The 22,567-nt window shown below is 40.2% G+C and overlaps 2 protein-coding genes across 9 annotated transcripts in view; one reads left to right on the top strand and one right to left on the bottom strand.

Moving 5' to 3' along the window:
• Ralgapa1 (Ral GTPase activating protein catalytic subunit alpha 1) overlaps nt 1–18,165 on the top strand; it is a 271,828-nt gene extending 253,663 nt beyond the window's left edge. For 4 of the 8 annotated variants that reach the window (XM_045155393.1, XM_045155389.1, XM_045155392.1 and 1 more), the window contains 3 exons: nt 3,129–3,253; nt 11,688–11,690; nt 16,739–18,165. In XM_045155393.1, the coding sequence (XP_045011328.1) occupies nt 3,129–3,253; nt 11,688–11,690; nt 16,739–16,887 (277 nt within the window). In that variant the 3' untranslated portion in view covers nt 16,888–18,165. Of the gene's footprint in view, nt 1–3,128; nt 3,254–3,817; nt 3,849–11,687; nt 11,691–16,738 lie in introns of all 8 variants that reach the window. The other 4 variants (XM_045155394.1, XM_045155387.1, XM_045155391.1 and 1 more) reach the window with 3 other exon arrangements.
• Nucleotides 18,166–19,282: 1,117 nt separating this feature from the next.
• Insm2 (INSM transcriptional repressor 2) lies at nt 19,283–21,854 on the bottom strand. Its single transcript, XM_004649120.2, has one exon. The coding sequence runs from the start codon at nt 21,852–21,854 to the stop codon at nt 20,148–20,150; it is 1,707 nt and encodes a 568-aa protein (XP_004649177.2). The 3' UTR covers nt 19,283–20,147.
• Between the last annotated feature and the right edge of the window lie 713 nt (nt 21,855–22,567).

The following is a 22,567-nucleotide window of genomic DNA, read 5'->3' as shown; positions in this document are numbered from 1 at the left end:
GCACTCTCTGGAACTTTATAATCATCGTAGTCATAAAAGTGCCTCATTGTGGACCTGGGACTGTGGCAGAAGTACTTAGAGTTGATCAGATCTTCTAATGAGATATTTTCTGTGGTGAAAAATGGAAAAGTATATGTACTATAGATTTACTTGGTTAGTTTTAACATTTGTTTAATTGGGCTATGTCAAACTTGGAGAATTACAAAGACTATTTAGTTTTTAGAAGGTGAGTTACTTTGACTAAAGTTATTTTCAAGGTTTTCTGAAGTTAACCTATTAAAAAGGAAACTTCAGGTGTTAGCCTATGCTAATACATGATGAATGCTACAGTTTTTTTCACTTAAAAATCAGTCATTTCCTAGCACTTAGGAGGCAGAGGTAGAAGGATCTCTGTGAGTTCAAGGCCACCCTGAGACTGCATAGTGAATTCCAGGTCAGCCTGGGTGAGAGCAAGACTACCTCAAAAAAAATAAAATAAAATTAATATCAATCATTAGTGGCTATTTTCTTTTACTCTTTCTTGCAAACTTAAACTGAAAATTTGCTTCAGGAAGTATTGTTTATGTTAATGAAAATGAATCTTACTAGTTAAATATGTCGTGTATTTATATAATTTTTACATAAAATGAAGATGTTACATATCTAGAAAAATTAGTTTTGTGCAGCTGTGTATTGGGATATAGCAAAATTGATTATTCTTCAAAAAATGTATAATTTAGTTAATTGTTTTCTTACTTTGATAAATTTACTATAGTTACTACATCCTCCCTGTTTTGCAAATATTAACATTTGCTTTTTCTACCTAGTTTTATGTAAACTCTAAATATAATAAGATAAGGTAAAATATTTCATTTATAGGCCCACTGAAAGTAGAGCATTTTCAAAGCAGGTAGGTGTCTCCACCCTACTTTTCATGAAGCGTTTTACCCATTCAAGCAGACTTTTAAAAACAGCTTGTTTTGATAGCAGACTGTTCTCCTGTGGGCCTTCAGCCTTTGCTTCCTGGCAGCACCTTTGGTGCGAAAAGAGAGTGATCAATTGGGAGACTATCAGTGCCAGCATGCATAGAGTGATAAGTTAACACACCACTGGGAATTTCTAGGGCCCACCAAGATACTTCACTTCTAATGTGCTAACAAGCTCATTTTTCTACCTCTTGCCTCTTCAGTTATTTTTTTTTCTCAGAAGAGCTTAGAAGTTGAGTGCATCAGGCATAATGAAAAGCTCTGTAGGAGGGAGAAGCAATAACCCCATTTTTCCCTTTTCAGCCAAATAGAAAATTAGTTTCTGGTAATACACAAAGGCCAGTATTTTTTGTACAAGGGGCACTGCTGTGAATCAAAGGACTCTATTAACTGCAGAAAATTCGGCAGCTGTGAATCTCCCCCAATGAAAAAAGTACTTTCCAACAAGTTGTGAGATATGTGGTATTATTTAGATTGAACCATCAGTTTCATCCTCTCCCATTTATAACCATATACCTTCTTAAAAGTGCTCTATATTACTTTTCTATGTTAAATTGGACTAAAATTTCTGTTATCCTTCCATTAAATCCTTCCTTACCACCACTCATTGTAATATAGCATCTTGTCCTGTTGCTACCCATGTCAGAAGTAATTCTTTTGAAGTTCAACCACAGTGTACAGAATTGAAAGTAATGAATTGTAAGGAGTCAGAATTCTGGTTATTTCAGTTTTGATGCATAAAATAGATTGCAATACAAAAAGATAATGCACAGGCCATTAAAAAAAAAAAGTCAAGTGTATCATGAATGTGCAGAGTCTTACCTCTGACTTGTAGGCTTATGGCCACTTCTTGATAAACTTTGTAAATGTAACTGGCCATGGTGTCTCCCATTGAATTATCATTTTAAATTAGCTTCCAAATTATTTTTCCTATCTGAGTTATAGACTTGATCTATAATTTCTTGAACTGTGTAATCATGATTTACAAAATGGAGAATAAGAAATTTTAAGAAGGAAATATTAAGATGACTTTTAGAAAAAAAATTCAGTGGAAAAAGATGAACCAATAGGCAATTTTTCACTATCCCTATTTAAATGTCTTATGCATATTTTTTAGTGTCTTTATTGAAATGTTAACATAGCATATCGAGTACAACAGGAAAACTTTTAAAACTTGTAGAAGAAAGGCTGGGTGATTTCTCAGTTCAGGAGCAGTACGACATGAAGTCAGCATGCCAGTTTCTCCTGATAATTGTATGTTGCTGCCTGCTGCTCTACATTTTGACAGCCATTTCCATAGTTGCTTTCGTGAACAACAGAAATATTCTCTCTCTTTCTCGCCCTTTCTGTGCTAACAGCACAATCAGACCTGCTGAAACAGGAAGCCTGGAGTGGGTTGTTCAAAGGTAACAACACTTCAAGGTACTGGTTGCTTGTCAATAATATCAGAGAAGAAAATGTGGTGAAAGGAAGTACAGTATTTTTCTGTCAGTGTCAGTGCCCTGTAGATGCTTTGTTGGTCAGAACTTAGGAATCCTGTGGACTCTTTGCAAATATTCCTGCTTGTTTCAATGTTATAATTGACTAGGTCTTTTTTCCTGACACACAGATTCAGCGATGCATTTATCCTAACTGCATGGAGTTATTCAGGGATTATAACAACAGTAGTCTGCCATTCAAAATGAGAACAATTGGTGAGAAAATATAGGGATTTTAGAAAACGAAGATATGCAGGAATTTTTCACAATATGTCCTACAAGTGAAAAATATAGAATTTTGGACATAGTATATTAAGCAATAGTATAATATTTATTGCATGGCTTTTGAGAGTAAATCTGAAGATCAAAGCTGGTTAACAGGATAAGAACAGTCTGGGCTGACCTGCTCACAGTTTAATCCTTTCTTAAACTGTTCTAATAATAGTTTAGTATTATAAGCATTTTTAATAAACATCTCCCTGTTAAGCTATCTTTATAGTGATTTGAGAAATGAACTTCTATTAAGAAATGCATTTTTACACTTTATTAAAAAGACATACTTTTAGCCATATGTGACAATAGTGAATGAAGTATTAAGAAGTAAGGATTAGTAATCACAGTAGTTCTTTTTTATGAGGTCCATTCCTTCCAGTGTTTAAGTTCCCCCTTAACAGAAGGAAACCAGCTATGAGGAGAGAGCACGGTACCTGCAGACAATTGTCCAACACCACTTAGAACCAACAACATTTGAAGATTTTGCAGCACAGGTTTTCGCTCCAGCTCCCTGTCATCATTTGCCTTCTGATGCAGGTAAGATTAAAAGCAAGCAGTGGTTACTCATCACTAGAACCTGAAATGCAATACCCTTTTGTTTTAAAATCCTGGTTGAATAAAATTCTAATCATTGAAATATATTTTTCATCACTATATGAATTTGGTCTGTAAATTTGATGTGTATTTTCTTTTATCTAAATATGTGTTCCTTAAAAATGTAATAATCTTAAAAGTACATGTACCACATTTTATTTGAGCTCATAGTCAATAATTCTTTATTTCATGGGATCATTCTAAAGTATCTGGAGTAAGGAACACAAGTTGGGCATGTTCTCTCAACTCTAGAGGATCAAATTTTATGGCCAACAATATTACTTCATCATCTCTAATTTTACAAATAAAGCTAAACTGTTCTAGATTTAGTCCTTAATATATCAAATTATATTATAATGAAGACTGTTAAGAGGGTACTGCATTAATAAAATTAACTAATTTTAAAGAAATCAGTAAAAAACAAAAATAAATGACTCGTGGCCTTCCTTTTCTGTAATATCTTGCACTCCTTGTGATTGTTTCATTTATTTTATTTTCCCTCTTTAGATCATTAAATATCAGTTCTGTTTATCTGAAGGTAAGACAAAGTGTCAACTAGAACATCCTCTGTTCTTCTCCCATCTCCTTTCTTCAAAACAAGCAAGCTCTTCACTTGTAACCCAGACAGTAAACAAACTTAACACTGCCCTGGTTCATACTAAACATTTCAAAAATTATAACTAGATTTTTTTTCCAAAATTATACTAACTACCTGGGTCTGCATGAAACACTAACATGGTTTGGGGATTAAAATAACTAATAGTAGGGATTTGAATGGAACTAGTGAAACTTTGTTAGAGTGACCATTTTGTTTGTTTCTCAGCATGAAAACATAGTGCTATGGAATTGAAGTGGTGTGTCTTGTATTTTTTTCAATGCATTGGATTGTTACTAGATATCTTAATTCATTGAATGTCTTTTCTCTGTGTGCCTTGTATTGTATGAGGCACCTGAAATACAGAGTATTATGATGGTGTCCAAGGCAAGCAGGAAAGGAGGGTATAGTAGGACCTTCATCATAGTAAACTAAGTTTTCTTTATATCAAATAAGTTTCATAAGCCCAGTGTTCATTTTTAACCTAATCTATTTGAGAAAAAAATATTTTGTAATTCTCAACTAGGGTTTCAATAATGGAAAATAATAGAGTGAAAACTTCCTTTATTGTTATATCATTACTTTGTCATCAGAAAAATACCAAAAAGCATAGATCCCTTTCAACTAACATAAAAGATGTAGCAAAAAGAAAATCATGTAATGGGAGGTTCAGTCTTTTGAAAAAAAGATTGAAAGATTCCCTTTAATAGATTGGCACTACCTAAAACTAGACTGGTATTAAGTGTAAAATAAGGTATTAAAGGTAAATTAATGAATAACAAAACAGAAACTCCTTAAGCATACTTGGCCCTGTCATTGTTTAACAGCGCAGACTATCGAGTAAGAATAGCACACAGTATTAGAGTAGATATGAGTAACAGTTTGTGGATTTTATAACCAAGTCACAAATTTCACAACTGAAAAATACTGATAGATCACATTTGGACTAGCATTTCTTTTCTCTTATAAAGGCTATTCAGTTTTCATGTTGTAGACGTCTACCAGCTACAGTCTTTCCTATTTGTCATCTTAATGTCCTTTCCATATCTTGCATATTATCTTCTATATTTTGCCAGGGATGTTGTATGGGAAGTAAGTGGTATCCTAATCCCTAAGACACCAAACAGTGAATGTTATGGCAACTAGCCGAGGCTCGGTTGGCTTCATTTGTAATGTATCAGTGTTCTTATTAATTTATTCTGAAAGTTATTAAAGTAAGACATGATTATCTAAATAGTAAAACAAAGTGGAGATATCAACATAAGCCTAATATTGTACTGTAACATTTTTCAGTTTATTCTTAAGCTGTCTACCTTTAAGAACCATTAACGACATGCACCCTTAATTTTCAAAAGAGTGTGTTTACCTATGAATAACTTATGGCAGCATTACTAAATACACTTCTATAGGCATTAATAGTTGTGGCTAAATTTTCTATCAGAATGGTACTCAGTTTAAATACAATAAAATAAAAACGAAATATGCACCACAGTGCCAAAACATATTGGAAACATAATTTTTTTCTTCAGTTTACTGAAGAGCCTCATTTTTCTGTCATATTTCCCATCCATGCAGAGCTATCTTTAAGGCTTGAAGTCAAACTGGGAGAGAGAAGCTATAAACTAAGCCCTACGATAGCAATTTGTATCTGACTTCTAGTTGACAAAGCTGCTGTAATAGTATGGGATTTATTGGATTTCATTTTGAGACAGAAGTCTCAAAAATGTAGCCCAGGCTACTCTTGAACCTGCAACTCTCCTACATCTGCCTCCTAAATGTTGGGATTATAGACATGTACCACCACATATAGCTAGGTTCATTTTTCAGTTTTTTAATATAAAGTTTGTTTGCCCCATTGAGAAAATGGATTAATTGCAATTGGGAATCAATTTTATATGTCCTATGTATAAAGTAATATTAATGCTAGTAATCATTTAAAATTAAATTTTTAAGAAATGCCAGTATGATTACATTCTTCCTAGGCAACACTACTACATATTTAGATTCAGTGCAATAGTATAGAAAACTATTTTCTTGATGAATTGCTCAGTGGTACAGTGCATGTTTAGCAAGCTCAGAGCTGAAGGTGAATTCAGTCCCTAATATTATAAAACTGTGTGTCTGTGTGTTTACAATTTGGATCAAGATGATCCAAAACTTAGTTCCTGGTTAACAGTTATGTACCAGCATTGATGACATTTAAGTCCAAAAAGATTTTTTAATACAACTCAAATAGATGTGAAAGATTTTGGTGTACCATAATTGATCCATAAATTGCATAACTGTATTTTCTCAAAATGTACTGTCTGTGGTACTAGACTGATACTTAAGGGAAATTATTTTTATCCCTAAGGTCATTGAGGGAAATATTGTGATGTCACACTTTGTTGATCTTCCTTAACTACATTAAAATATTATTAGATTTTTCTTGTACTTTTTCTAAAAAAATTACAGGAAAATTGTTTTACCTTTATCAGGCATGTATATGGAAAAAAGCAACAAAACTTTGATATATACAGCACCTGTTTTCAAACTGTAAACACTAAAATGAAATCACCCCCTCTTCCTAGCTAGATACAGTAGTAGTTCAAAAATGTTCATATTTTTCCTAATGTTGCTTTTTTTCATTTTCCTGTTTTTTATAATAAAAAATTATAGAATACCATTAAGAAGTAGAATCCTATTTTGCTGAAAGTGTACAATAAACATATTTTGGTTTATCTTTCTCAGTTTCAGCATTCACAGTCATAACTTCTAGTATTGTGTGTTTTTTTACTGTATCAACCATAAATATTTTTGAATGCTTATTGTGTAATAAAACAAAATTAATTGTAATATTGTATTATTCTAATAGAGCCAGAGCCTTCCTTTTAGTTATTTTTAATATTACATTTTTAATATAGTTATTTATCTGACAGAGAAAGAGGAAGAGAAGGAAAGCAAGAGAGAGAGAAGGAGAGAATGGGTGCACCAGGGCCTCCAGCCACTGCAAATGAACTCCAGATTTGTGCACCCCCTTGTGCATCTGGCTAATGGGGGTCCTGGGGAATAGAACCTGGGTCCTTTGGCTTTTCAGGAAAATGCCTCAACTGCTAAGCCATCCCTCCAGCCTGCTTTTAGTTATTTTTCAGCAGATTAAAGTTTTAGTTTTGTAATAATTAGGAAACTTGAATCATATTTAATTTTTTATAAATGTATATGCATATTTATGTATGACTATGCACATACACATATATTTATATATAAAAGTACTATTTAAAACTATTTCATTTATTTGCAAACAGATACAGAGGGGGGTTGCACAACAGGGCCTCCAACTGCTGTAAACAGACTCCTGATGCATGTGCCACTTTGTACATCTGGCTTACGTGGGTCCTGGGGAATGGAACCAGTTTGTTCGGCTTTGCAGGCAGGTGTCTTAACCACTGTGCTATCTCTCCAGCTCTACAGCACTTTTTATATTACCTTTACAAAATGTCTAGCTATCTATTTAAATGAATATTATAAGAATGATTCAACTGTTTTAGATGCCATCAAAATTAGAAATAACCTATTTACTTGGAAAACCTAGAATAACATCTACCTTCATTCTAACCTCAGACTTGTTATTAATTCACAAAATGAATATAACTGTATATAAGTAAATTAGAATTTATGACTCAGATCTTTCTGAATCTTTTAGTGGGATGAATCATCAAATGTAGCCATTGCTTTGGGTAATTTTTTAAAAAGTTATTTTAAACTTTTGTCCCTTCCCAAATATTAAAGTGATATGAAAGAAAATACTCAACCCCCCCCTTAGAAGACAGTTATTAGGTAAATACTAAATATTATTCACAAATGCTAATAGGAAAAAATTTCCCTTCAATACATAGCATAAGCTTATAGATTAAGATTCCTGCTCAAACTTGTCAGTAGATTAGTTTGTAATGATAAGCAGTCAAATATGTTCTGGTACCTTGAACTTGGAAATTTGGATTTCATGTTACTAATAGTCAGATAATATAAAATACAAAATAACATAATTGGTAATAATAATTACTAGATTTAGTTTCTACTTAGAGCATCCATTTGCATACAAAGTATTTGTTCTTAAAATAATAATTGAGCAGTTGCTGAGCCAGACACAACTCCATCTGTTTGGTCTTCATGGCAGCTTAGAAATTTTTTTTTTAAATGAAAGAAACTTCACCCAAATCACCTCACACTTGGTGATCCTAATAACCCAACCTAAGCCTGTCTGACTTCAGACACATTATATAGATGTTTTTGCCTTTTACTATACTTACAGAAATAGTAGTTCTTGAATGTCTTATAGTTGCCAGGTTAGTCTGTCTTCCTCCTCTTCTTGCTATTGATAGAAGACGACAGGAGAAATTACCTGGTACCTGTCAAGTTTACAACTTAGAAATTGTTACAGATTTTTAAGGCCCAACTTTTCCTACTCATTGAAAATTCTTTTAAAAAAAAGAGAGAGAGACTTTTAGGCTGAGGAGATGGCTTAGTGGATAAAGCATTTGCCATACAAATGTGAGGACCTGAGTTCAGATCCAGAGACCAACATTAAAAACTCCAGAAGCTAGCCAGGCATGGTGGCACACGCCTTTAATTTTAACACTAAGGAGGCAGAGGTAGGCGGATCACCATGAGCTCAAGGCCAATCTGGAATTACAGAGTCAATTCCAAGTCAGCCTGGGCTAGAGTGAAACCTTGCCTCAAACAAAATAATTTTTTTTAATTTTAAAAAAGCCAGAAGCTGTTGCAGGCTGCTGTAGTCTCAGTATTCCTATGGCAAGCTGGAAAACAGAACTGGGAGAATTGAGCAGACCTTGTGGACAAGCTAGTCTGGAAAAGACAAATCATGAACAAGAGACTGCCTCAAATGAAGTAAAGGGTGAGGACTGGCACCTAAAAGTTGTCTTCTGACCACACTAGCACCATGGCACATGCACACCTACATTCACACATACACATGAATACACACACACACACACACACACACACACACACACACACACCAAAAAAAGATAGATTTTAAGACTATCAGGGGAGAAATATGCACTTTGAAACTACACTGATCTGGATTTAAATGGTAGTTCTGCCATTTATATCCACATAGACTCATTATTCTATCTACCCCATTTTCTTGCTTACCTGGATTTTTTCTAAGTTTACAGTAGTTTCTCTTCTGATCACAGTAGTAACAGTAGGTCTTGAATATCTTAAAAGAAAACTACCTGTTTGCCTGTATTTCTATACTACTCTGTTTTAAAGAATGTGTTATTTTCTCTATGACAAATCAGTGCTGTATTTGTGATAGTCCCAATCATTCATCACTCCTTTGAGCACATAAAGTAGTAAGTTCGTTTCAGTAACAGCCTTGAAGTTCTATTTTATAGCTCTATCCACATAACAGGATAAATCCTTTATCTCCCCAAAATTAACCTAAGTATCTGTTATGTTATTTACAATTGAATAAATATATTTAATAGGTGATTAGTTCTAGTTTCTTCCCTTCCTTTCTAATCCTTAGCTGTTCTGATGCAGCTTCACCTTTGCTCTTTAGTAGCTCTATTGTATAGCTACATTTATTTATTGCAGGCCAGATGTTTGTATATGAAGTCATTAATCCTAACCACTTGGCAAGATAACTGTTGTCTTCATTTTACACGTAAGAAAATGTCTCAGTGGGCTGTATAGATAGCTCATCAGTTAAAGGCACTTGATTACAACACCTGATGGTCCAAGTTCAATTCCCTCGTAGCCATGTAAAGCCAAATGCAGAAAGTGGTGCATGCATATGGAGTTTGTTTACAGTAGCAGGAGACCCTAGCACACCCATACAGTGTGTGTGTATCTGTCTCTCTCTCTCCCCCTTTTTCTCTCTGTCTTAAATAAAATTTTAAGTTAAATTAAGAAAATATTTCAAGTCAACTTGCCCAAGATCAAAAAGCTAATAAGGTGAGAGACCTGGCATTTAATCTAGAAGTGCCTAATCCCATGTTTTTTCTAACATATTCACATTATCTCTTAGTTCCATATTAATTGAAGTTGCTTTCAAACTAAATATTTTCAAATTTGTATATGTGGGTGCACCAAGGCCTCTTGCCACTACAAATGGAACACTAGACACCTGTGCCACTTTTGGGGGTTGGCTTTACATAGGTAGCTAGAGAACTGAACCCTGCTAGCAGGCTTTACAAGCAATCACTTCTAACCACTTGGCCCCCAGAGTTACAATATTTTTATTTATTTATTTGAGAGCAGCAGACAGAGAAAGAGGCAGATAGAGAGAGAGAATGGACACACCAGGGCCTCCAGCCACTGCAAACGAACTCCAAACACATGCACCCCCTTATGCATCTGGCTAACGTGGGTCCTGGGGAATCGAGCCTCGAACCAGGGTCCTCAGGCTTCACAGGCAAGCGCTTAACTGCTAAGCCATCTCTCTAGCCCTACAATATTTTTAAAGGCTATTCTTGCCCAATAACTAGTTGGTTTATACTGGTCATGCTTGTCAGCAAATAATACAAATCAAACTACAATGAATTAAAATCCATTAAATCTGTTTTTGTAATGTGTGTAGAGCCAGTCATAGTCTTCATGTTATTTATAACTTAATGTAGTTAGGATGTAATATAGCAATTTAATATGCTATCAAAATGTAGACAGTGTTAAGTGTGTGAGCCCTGTAAAACACCTTACAAGCAAACATAGCAAGCATCTGTAGGTACTTTCTAAACTTACCCTTGAAGATACAGTAATACTAGAAGTAATTTAAGTCAGTATTCTCTGACTCATATAGTGAAATCAATATGAAGAACAGAGTATGATAGAAAAATGTAAGTATGACTATATTCTTTTCAATTCTAACGTGAAATCTTCCTGCTATAAGTTGTTTATAGAATTTTGTATATTAATTGAGTACATACCCAGTATCATTTGCTGAAGTGTGAGTGTGATAACCACTTCACACACTTAAATCTGACTGTCAGTTGGCTAAAGGGGAATTCACTCTGAAGACAAGAACAACATGGGAGAATGGCCAATTTTGAGGAAAATATATATTTTCTAAATAGGAAAGCAGGATATGCACCCAGACATCTGAAAAGCACAGTATTAAATGTTGTGAGAGGAAAAGATTTTAGGAATGAGTATGGTTAAGGAAGAAAATTTGAAGTGGAAGTGGATAAAATGGTCATGCAATAAGTTTGCATAGAAGTTTGCTTCCATAAAGAATTAAATGAGGGGCTGGAGAGATGGCTCAGTGGTTAAAGATGCTTGCTTATCAAGCCTGGTGGCCTGGGTTCTGTTCCCCAGCACCTATGTAAAGACAGATGCAAAAAGTGGTACAAGCATCTAACATTCATTTACAGCACCAAGAAACCCTGGAGCACACACAGAACAAATAAATATATTTAAAAAGAATTCAATGAGGGCAATACTCTTTTCAGTTTGGCATGCCGTTCTAAGGTAGTTCCAATAAAGCTTTCTGTGGTGATGGGAATGTTATATATCTGCTCTATCCAGTATACTAGCAACTAAACACAGTGCATGAATATGGCCTCCGTATTGGGGAACTACATTTTTAATTATTCGAAATTTAAATGATTTTAATGTGGCTATAGCTCCCTTATTAGACAGTTTATCTCTAGAGATTTTCTGACTGGGTAGTAAGATATCATATCATCAGTACAGTGAATGACATAGAAGGTAGATGTTTAAAGAATCTCTCATATACTTTTTTTTCTTCTTTTTTCCTATTTGAACTTGTTTTGTTAGCCGGTAAGTATTACACTTGAATATACAAAGCCTTGACCATTGTGAAACATCACTCTAACCCATTGCATGCCTAATTATATTTCATACTAAAAATCTGGTTATTCAGCTCCTTGGTTAATACCTGTAAAATCTGCACTGTCTCTCTCATGTCTGTTATCTATCTTCTTTTTGTTCTTTCACTTCTGCTCGCTCGCTACTCCATTTCTTCATTAACAACAAAGAAAGAAATGCAGTGATAGTTCTCTTCCTTCCAAAACCTCCACTAGAAAACATTGGCCATCTCAAGGTAAACAGCCATGGGAAGAGCTCTCTTGATGGCCGGGAATAAGCTGCATTGCTGGAAAAGCGTTAGCCACTGCTTCTTACCTTCCTCCTGCCTGCCATTTCATCTGCAGGGCTTCCCTGAATGGGCCACAGGTTCATTCTTCTCTAGATCTTTCCAGTGGGCTCTACAATGAACCATTTCAGATCTTTGGGAAGAATAAAATTGAAAAAAGAAAATCCTCCTTCATTTTATAGGCCAGACTCATCTTAGAAAGAAAAAATGTTGGGCTGAAGAGATGGCTCACTGGTTAAGACACTTGCCTGCAAAGCCTGGCAACCTGAATTCAATTTTCCAGTACCCACATAAAGCCAGACACGCAAAGTGGTTCATGTGTCTGGAGCTCATTTGTAGTAGTGTACCCATTCTCTATGTCTCTCTTCTCTCTACCTCTCTCTGCTTGCAAATAAATACTTTTTCAATTTATAAGAAAAAGAAAGGAAGATGTTAGAGAAGTTACTTTGAGAAGGAAGGCAATTAATATAGATTACTTGTGACAAGATATTTTTCCTTAGCAATACGTATTTGTTCCTAATTATAATTTTAACATATGCCCTTTAAAGATACTTTGAAGTATTTTGAACAAATACATTTGCAAGATACCTTAATAGGATCTGCACTCCTTATAGAACATTTTTGATTTTTCTTATAAATACAATTTCTTTTTTCTAAATTTTTTTATTTTTTATTTTTTTAATTAAATAGTTTTGTATTCAGTAAATACAGTCAGTTTGGTACCATTATTATTAGGCTCATCTGTGACCTACCCCTTCCCCTTGGCGCCTCCTTGTTGAGGTATATGGGTCATGCATTGTGGAGTTAGCCCACAGTTATGGGTAAGATAAATGTCTCTGCATATCATAACCCAACATGTGGCTCTGACATTCTTTCCGGCCCCTCTTCCACAAAATTTCCCTGAGCCATGTTGGGTTCATTTTTGGTCTGCTTTGGTGATGAGGTATTGGGGGCCTCTGGCTCTTTGATTTGGTAGGAATTGATTTTTCTCTGTGTTTATCTCCTTCCCCCTTGTGTTGGTATCTGGTTCATCAGGAAAACAGCACTCTTGCTTGTTTCACCAATTTTTCTTAGTTTCTACATCTGTCTGAAAAAGAGAAGCAGATTCTCCAATGGAGAGTAGGTTAGCACCAGGAAAAATGAGATAACCCTTAGTTTTTATAGAGAATTTAATAGGTGTAGGCCCTCTTGTAGCCCATAATTGATGGTAGCTTGATCCTAGAGAGTGGGCTTATGTTTGGATATAGTTCTGACTTGTTTCCCAGCTCCAGCTATAGGTCCCATACCACTGAGGGAATCAGCCAAATCAAGAGCAGTTGGTTCCCCACCATGGCTGTGTGCCACTATTGCACTTGTGTGGGCATCACACCAGGTTATTTGCTGCTAAGTAGGTTAGACCATGAGTTTCTTGGACGGAACTTGGTCATTTTCCCCCAGTCACCCATGTAGCACCTTCTGGCACTAAACGCGCTGACTGGGGACTGACTCTCTTCCAACTTCCAGCCATGCTGTTCCATTTTACATGTCAACCACATAAGTGTCTTCAGCAGTAGGGTCTTACCACTAACCTTTGGTGGGTCATCAAGTACTCTGACAGAAATCTGCCTGTCTTTTAGGGAACCTTGTAGGTCTCTCTGATCAAAAGCTCATTGTGGATGATAGCCACGTGCTGGTACTGGGAGTTACAGGCCAGTGCCCACTAAGAGAAGGAAGAAAAAGATAACTAATATACAAGAGTTAGAATGAAGAGAGAGAGAGAGGAAGGGAGAGGGAGCAGGAAGGAGGGAAGATGAAGATTAAGGTTAGTCTTCATCATACCCTCTCTGGTGTCTTGTGGTTCAGGTGTTCCTTGTAAGGGCCTGGTGAAGGTTCAGCCATTTGGTCTGCCTTTTAGGAAGTAGAATTTTGTCGTACCATTGCCATTTGGGTCTAGATTTGTGTTTCCCACCCCTTCGATGCGATGCCCTTCCCTCCCTCCCCATACATCCTAGTGTCTAGTCCATGAGATGCTTGCTGGGTATATAAGGGTAGATTCAGGTTAGGTGCTGTAGATGAGTGAGACTATGAGGTGATTTTTTTTTTATGTGATTGGGTAAATTCACTGAGAATGATCTGTTCCAGGTTCAATCATTTTCCCCCAAATTTCACTGTGTCATTTTTTTCTTGCTGCTATATAGAATTCCATTGTGTAGATATACCACATCTTAGTTATCCATTCTTCTAGTGATGGACATCTAGGTTGATTCCAGCTTTTAGCTATTACAAATTGAGTCGCTACAAACATGGTTGAGCAAATCTCTCTGTTCTGTGGTTTGAAGGTTTTAGGGTAGATGCCCAGTAAGGGAATAACTGGGTCTGTTGGTACCTTTGTAGTCAGCTTTTTCAGGAGTCTCCATATTGCTTTCCAAAGTGGTTGTACCATCCTACATTCCCACCAACAGTGGATGAGTGTTCCTACTTCTCCACATCCTTGCCAGCATTTATTTTCATTTGATTTTTTGATGTTTGCTATCCTTATTGGGGTAAGGTGGAATCTCATAGTTGTTATAATTTCAATGTAAGCTCAAGTGTTTCATTATAAGGAAGTGCTGGTGTAAATTATTTTTTTTATTTTTTAATAAAATATTTTATTTATTTGACAGAGAGAAAGAGAAAATGGGCACACCAGGAGCTCCAGCCACTTCAAGCGAATTCCATACACATGTGCCACCTTGTGCATCTGGCTTATGTGGGTCCTGGGGAACCAATCCTGGGTCCTTTGGTTTTGCAGGCAAACGCCTTAACCACTAAGCCATATTTTCAGCCTTATTTTTTTTATTTTATTTATTTGCAAGCACAGAGAGATAGAAGAGAGACAGACAGACAGAATGGGTACACTAGGGCCTCAAAATGCTGCAAACTTCAGAAGCATGTGCCACCATGCATCTAGCTTTACCTGGGTACTGGGGAATAGAACCCTGGTCATATTAGGCATTGCAGGTAAGCACTTTAACTGCTAAGCCATCTCTCCAGACCTATGGTATCATTATTTATACCTCAGAAGTGTCAGTGAGGTACTTCATTGGCTAGTAAATATATCCAAAGTCTCCCTACAAAGTAAGGAGAAACACAAATTTTAGTCTTAAACCTGATGTTTTTACTTGTTCATTGACAACACACATAAACATTTAAAGTTGAAAGTGGCTTAAAACATACAGAATTTAAATTATTTTTATTCTACATATACATTTCCTCTTTTTTGTAAAATGTTTTAATTTATTTATTTGCAAGCAGAGAGAGATAGAAGAGACAGAGAAAATGGGCACATCAGGGCCTCCAGCCACTGCAAACAAATTCCAGATGCATGCGCTTTGTACATCTGGTTTTATGTAGGTACTGGGAAATTGAACCTGAGTCATTAGGTTTTGCAGGCATGTGTCTTAATCACAGATCCATCTCTCAAGCTCCTGGTGGCCTCTTTTTTGAGAAGCTTTTTTTCTAAAAAATAATTTTTTGTTTATTTTTTATTTATTTATTTGAAAGTGACAGACAGAGAGAGAGAGAGAAAATGGGCACACCAGAGCCACCAGCCACTGCAAATGAACTCCAGACATGTGCACCCCTTGTGCATCTGGCTAACATGGGTCCTGGGGAATCGTGCCTCAAACTGGGGTCCTTAGGCTTCACAGGCAAGCGCTTAACCGCTAAGCCATCTCTCTAGCCCAAGAAGAAGCTTTTCTTTTTAATGTCTTACTCATTTGTTCAGAAATTATTTAGGAGCTTCAAATATTTAAGGCTTTATGGAGTTATATATTGAAGAATCATAATTCATAGAAATAAGTGTAGCGGTAAAAGACTGATTTGTAAAAGACATAGCAGATTTCCTTATTTAAGTGTGTTTTGCTTATTTTTAAATTCTGTATCTGTGCCCCACATGGTTGCATATGCCTTTAGTCCCAATACTCAGGAGGCTGAGATAGGAGGATTGCTGTGAGATCAAGGCCAGCCTGGGCTACAGAGTGAGTTCCAGATTAGTTTTGGCTAGAGTGAGTCACCACCTCAAAGAAATTATTCTTTAAATTAAATTCTGTATCTACTCATTCGACTGATTATTACTGTAGATTATAACTATGGCAGTTTAAAGTAATAAACATAAAGGTATTTCTTATGTTGAAATTAAGATATTTTAAAAGATCAGTTTTTCAACTGAGTTTTTTTTCAGATGAGAAGTTCTCTTCTCTCCCTAGTTGTTTCTTTTCCTTCTAAAACCCTACTTAAGTACCTAGCATGTGTAATGTCTCCTCATTGGGACTTAACTATGGAGGGTATTGGGTGGTTTGCTTCCAGTTTGAGCAATGAAGGCCCTTTGCTGGCCCCTCTGGCCCTAGAGATAGCACTGCTCTTCTTCCCTGCTTCTCAGGCTCTTCTCTGCATGCCATGGTGCTTTGGATCCCCATCATGCTGGCCCAAAGATTTTTGCTTCCCACTACATTGTCCAGGGTCCCAGCTCTGGAGGTGATGACTGGCGCTTTCTCAAGTGTGATTACATGAGCCTCTAGATTGGTGGGTTGTAAACTAATCAGCAGGCTGCTGTAGCAAGTAAGTGTGGGTCTTGTTTTTACCTCTAAAGACTTCACTAGGGTTGGGATCCTTGCTCCAGATTAGTTGCAGGAAGGTTATTCCTTGTGGGCTGAAAAGTGGACAATTAAAGTAATGTTCTTGCTCTTTCCTACAGGCTCCTACCCAGAGATTCTACCCAGTGAAGCTCCCTCAGCACCACAGGTAGATGGGGCTGACTTGGCCTCTCCCATGTCTCCTCGAACTAGCAAAAGCCGCATGTCCATGAAGCTGCGTCGTTCCTCTGGCTCAGCCAATAAATCCTAGGAGACCAGCAGCCAGCAGCCGGCAGTGATCAGCAGTAGCGCCTGCGCACTGATGTAGTGTTAACCATTACATGTGTAATGTAATGGTTAACAGGCCTCCATGTCTGCCACAGCATGCATGTTCTTACCTGTATATTTACACTGGACTTGAGAGAAGTTGTAACTTACTGTTTTAAATTTGGACTATTTATTAGTTCAGTTCCCCCAACACTCCAAGCTGCCATATTTTGAGGGGTAGAGTTTTATTCTACACTCTTTACCTTACTAGATAATTATGTCTAAGTATCTTTAATTACATGATTAATGTTGAGCCAATATATGATTGGACAGATAGTTTCATGTTATTTATTGTGCCTAACTTCATCTTTATGGCTCAATAAATATATATACATATATATTTTTTACAAATGTAAACCTCTTTTTTTGTGGTGCTGGGGATGGAGTCCAGGGTCTTTAGTGTGCTAGACAAGCACTCTACTATTGAGCTACCCCCAACCCTACAACTGTAAAATTAATTTAAACATTTATAAAGTTAGAGCAAAAGTTACAGGTCTGTTAATTACACAAGATGTGTAGAGATTATTTATGTTACAAAAATACGACACTCAAATGCCTGTGTAGCATCCTTAGATTCCAACTGAAATTGTTTTAGCATTAACTTTTTCTTCCCAAGGCATGTCTCATTTCTTGGCTGTACAAATGATGACACAACACAAATAAATAACTAGAAAAAAAATCACTGCTGATCTTTGATCTCTGCTTAGCTTCCAGACGGTTTTTAATGTTCTGCTTTGGAAGTGGCAGCACTGCTAAATGCTGCTTTGTGACTGTGGTCCTTTATAATTGACTGGTAGACCCTGGTATGTCTCTGTACTTCATTAAGTACCAAAAAGAAGGTGGAAGGAGAAGGGGGAAAAAAAAAAAGCTTTTCGGATACAATGTTTAACTCAAATTATGTATATTATTGAAAAAACAGGGCACATGTCCCAGGAGTCTAAATTAAATGCAATATGATTAGTACTGAACTTGCAGATGCAGATTAGTACACATTCCACCTCAAAAGTGCTTTCCTATAATAGACAAGCTGCTCACTTTTGTTTTGAATGGGAATCTCCTAGGGAAAAGTAGCATGACATTGATACCAATTGCATGTGTAAATACGTCATACTGGCAAACCACAGATTATAAATTATGTATCTGCATTCATGTAGTATCTGCAGATTTGTATTAGAATAAAAAGATGACACAGTATTTAATAAAACAATTAAAATATTCTCACTTTATGACCATGATTCGTCTTCTATTTCAGATATAAAAAGCAGGGCTGTGTGATTAGTGGGAAGGTTATCTTAACTATTTGTGAAAATACTGTAAATTCCATCCCAGCATGTTTCTCAGAGACCCTACCATAGTCATTACAAATGCAGGAAATCTTGCACCTTGATAAATGTTGGCCAGAAACTTCACCCAGTGCATTTGGTTAAAGGAGCCACTTATCTGTCTCATGTTTCACACTGTTTCATGGTATACTTTCAATAATAAAACTACCATATTTTTTTTCTAAAACACTTTTGTAGAGTTTGTGTGCACTTCCGTGTTTTTGCAAAACTTTAAATCCTATGAAAGTGTATTTTTTAAAACCTGGATTAAAAGTCTGGAAGCAAGATTAAACAGTGTAGATTTCTTCCAGCCAAATCATTCAAGGAAAATCAAACTGAATGCTTCCATGTGTCTAAGGGATGGATTATAGGGAAGAGAATGACTGAATACTTACATGTTTCTAATGGATGGATAAAAGGGAACAGAATGGACTGAAAATGGCAACTTGGACAATTAAAATTAATTAGCATCATTGGTATAATTTTTGTCATCTTCAGATAACCCTCTTGAGTAGTTTTTAAGATAATACTTGAGATCTATTTTCTGATGCCTTGTTGGGAATGTGTTTCTTAGATTTAGAAACAGTTCATACTCTTTCCATAGCATCAGCCTGCAACTAGACCTCAAAGGCCAATTCCCCATTGCATTCCTACACCACTGTATTCATTTGAAAACTATGATATCCCTGCCTTTGATTCTAAATGGATCATTAAGATCGTAAGTAATACTGGCGTTGGAAAGATAAGAACTGACTTTTAAAATCTGTGTTCAACCACTTCTTATGACAAACAGAACCAAACAAGGGACCATATCTGTACATTTATTTGGTGGTAATCATTTTACAGGCTCAGCTATTTGTTAGGCAGAGCTCTGTCAAGATCCCAAACACTGGCTTTTAAAGAATAAATACAGAATGTACAATGAATGTAGTTTATAAAAGAAATTTAAAATTTGCTCCTGAAAAAAAAGAATAGAATATTATCCATTCAGTTCAATATGTTTTATACGTATTAACATCTTCCTGAAGTTGAACAATTTCATATATACATCATGAGATTTACAGCATAAGCACTAAATAAAGTGAATATAAGTTATACTTCAGGAAATGAGGTTTATATTTCCAAAGAGCTATGTGGAGGCAAACGGAAAGTAGCTCTTCCTGAATGCTGCACACAGAATAACTGGAGAACTCAGAGGGCATAGCCACTCCTTCCCAGTAAGTAGTGTCCTCCCACCTCCAAGATCTGATTTTAAAATCCACTGTTACATAAAGTTGAGAAAAGTTACAGGGCGATTCTCATATCACCATACCCCAAAGCAGCAAACATCCTCTTAAATTTCCTGCCTATGAACACAGGTCTTGAATCTCCTCCCTCCCCCTACCCCATGAGTTTGGCACCAGTCACGTAACTTAATTCACAGAATATACAAGGCAAGAAATCTGACCCTATTGAGGCAGAAAGTACATAAGTGCCTGTGATGGCAAGAGAAAGACCTTGGTAACTACCACTTTGAGTAGAGCCAGTTGTAGACGTTGAGACATGCATGCGTTCACTGCGACTTTCCATAGGAATTACAAATCATATAGGATTCATTAGGGACTCCAGAGTTTTGAGGGGGAAATCCTATCTTAAGTGGGGAACTGAGAAAGACTTAATGCTGACAGTCTTGGGTCGTGAATGTTTATACCATTTACATACCTGCTCTAGAGAAGGGTTTTACATCTCGCTGTCTGCTCCCCTGGCGGAACTTTGCTGGGGGAAGTTTTAGGAGGAATTTTGCTTGGGAAGGAAAGAACCTGCAAGCTGAACAAAGTACTACAGAGATTTCCATGGTCTGGTTTTGCCCAGGCCAACCTCGACAGCTTCCTGGCCTCAGCCCTTAGCAGCCAGGCCGAAGCGGCATCTGCAGCAGCAGCACTTGCCGGCTTTCTGAGGGGTGGCACTTATTGATGTGTCGGGTCAGCCCTGGGGAGCTGAAAAAGGTAGACGGGCAGTGCTTGCACGAGAAAATCTGCTGAGCACTTCCATCAGATGCCCCTCCGGGGCCTGGCGCTTCCGAAGGAGCCCCCGCCAAGGCCGGCAGTAGCAGCTCCTCGCGAACGGCGTGCCACAGCCGGTGCTTCTCTCGGATATCCGCGGACGGGAAGTGCGCCCCGCACAGCGGGCAGGCGAAGGCCAGCGGAGCCGCGCGCTCCGAGCGGAAGCCGGGGGCTAGCGCGCGAGCTGAGCCCGCCTCGTGAGTGCCCAGGTGCTTCCGCAGGTAGGCTTGGCGACGAAACTTTTTGTGGCAGTATGGGCACACAAAGATCTCGGACGCCCCAGCACCGGTGGCATTGCCTGGCCCGGGCACCCGGCATCCCAACACCATCTCGGGGTAGGGGGCCGGTGGTTGCGGAGGCTCGGAGTGCGCGAGCCCTTGAAGCCGGTGGAGCGGGGCGCTGTCCCGGTGCTGATTCTCCGCGGAGCTGTCCCGGGCCCGTGGGTGCTGATCCGCAGTCCGCTCTGCTGCCCGGCTGTTCTCCTTCCCCTCGGCCAGGAAGGCGGCGATGGGCCGGGGGTCCGAGGCGGACGCAGACGACGGGGGACGCTGCTTCCCGTCCCCGGCGGCGGTAGAGCCCGAGGAGGCGGCGGCGGCGGCGGCGGCGCTCGGAGCCGCGGGACGCGGCTTGTGCCAGCGGCGATGGGAGGCGAGGTTGGCTGGGCAACTGAAGACCTTGTCGCACTCGGGACAGCGGTATTCGACCCGCACGATGCGGGAGCAGCGGTGCTGGGCCAGGGCAAAGGGGTCTGCGTACTGCTCCTTGCACAGCTGGCAGATGAACTCCCCCAGCGGAGTACGGCTGGCCCCTGGGACCCGGGACGGCGCACCGGGCTCCTCCTCCTTGATCTTCAGGCCTAGGACCGGGGACGTGGTCACCTCATCCGCAAAGCTCAACTTCCTCATGGCCTTGGGCTTCTTGAGCCCCGCGGCCACGGGTCCAGACGCGCACCCCGGAGGCGGCTTGGCGCGGCGCTCGGCGGCCCGCTTGAGGCCGTGCAGGGTGGCCGAGAGCGGCGCGGGCTCCAGGTGCAGCGCGGGCTCCGGGAGCGGCGCCCGGAACGGCAGCAAGAACTGTTCCCCCGAGGTCGCGGCGGCCCCCGGCGCCGCGGAGCAGGAGAAAGTGGCCAGGGCGGCGGCACCCCCGGGGAAGGACTCGGCGGAGACCGGCGAACTGAGGCAGCGCTCCAGGAACGCCTGGCGCAGCTCCGTGCCCGCCGGCTTGGCAGGGCTGGGCCCGGGACCCTCCGTGTCACTGGCCCGCCATTCGGCGCTTTCCCGGCCGCCCGCTCCCAAGCTCACCCCAGCCTCCCGACAGGGCGACCCCGACGGTTCCTGGGCCGCCGGCGCCGTCATCCGCCCCTCGCCCGGCTCCTCGTGGTCTGGGGGCGCTGCCCGCTCGGCCCGGGTCGGGGGGCCGCCGGGAGCCTCGGCGGAAACGGGCGGCGCCTCCTGCGGACCCGGCCCGGGGCAGAGGCGCTCGGCGAGGCGCGCTCGGTAAGAACCGCCCGGGCGCTTAGTTCGCTTCACCAGGAAGCCTCGCGGCATGGTGGAGTTAGCCGTGCCGGGCGCCTCGGGGGTCGAGGGTCAGCGCACACGGGCGAGCCCCAGAGCTCACCGCTGGGCCTGGGCGGGCATGCCCCGGGCTGCCTTTATAGCTGCGACGCCGGGGCTGCGGGGCCGGCCCCTCGGGCGGCAAGAACCAATCCCGAGTGGGAGCGGGTCCCGGGGCGGGGCTTGCGTCCGGCGGGGCGCACGGGCGGCGAGCGCGTCCCTGCCGGCCCGACCGCGCCCTCGGGGGCGCCCACGCGGGCCAGGGCCCTGAGGGGAGGTGCGCTGGGGAGGGAACGGGGCACTCCGCGTCGCTGCCCCCGGGGACCGCCGGCGAGCCCCTCTCCCCGGGCCCGCGCGAGGCGCTGCGGAGGACAGCGGCGACGACGTGGGGGTGCCGGGGTGGAGTCCGTCCTGGAACGGGTTAACGTCCTCGGCTCGTATTGAGCCGATGAGAAGCTGCGACGGAGCGGCAGGGCGGCTAAATCCACCGGCCTGTGCCTACACTTGACGGCGGGAGCGCGTCTGCCATCCAGTATCGATCGGGCCTGCGCGCGTCGGTGACACTATGAGAATTCATCTGGGAAGAAGGGCTCTCGGGCGGCCGCTCGTGCGTGCCCGCCGGCGCTCAGGACGCCTGCACTGGGGTGGGCCCCGCTCCTCTCGGCTGACAAGTGCCCCCTCCCCCCACGGAAAGAGGAGTGGGGAGA

Source organism: Jaculus jaculus, chromosome 7 (assembly GCF_020740685.1).
Source record: "Jaculus jaculus isolate mJacJac1 chromosome 7, mJacJac1.mat.Y.cur, whole genome shotgun sequence".
Lineage (NCBI taxonomy): Eukaryota > Metazoa > Chordata > Mammalia > Rodentia > Dipodidae > Jaculus > Jaculus jaculus.
This window is presented reverse-complemented; position numbering and strand designations above follow the sequence as displayed.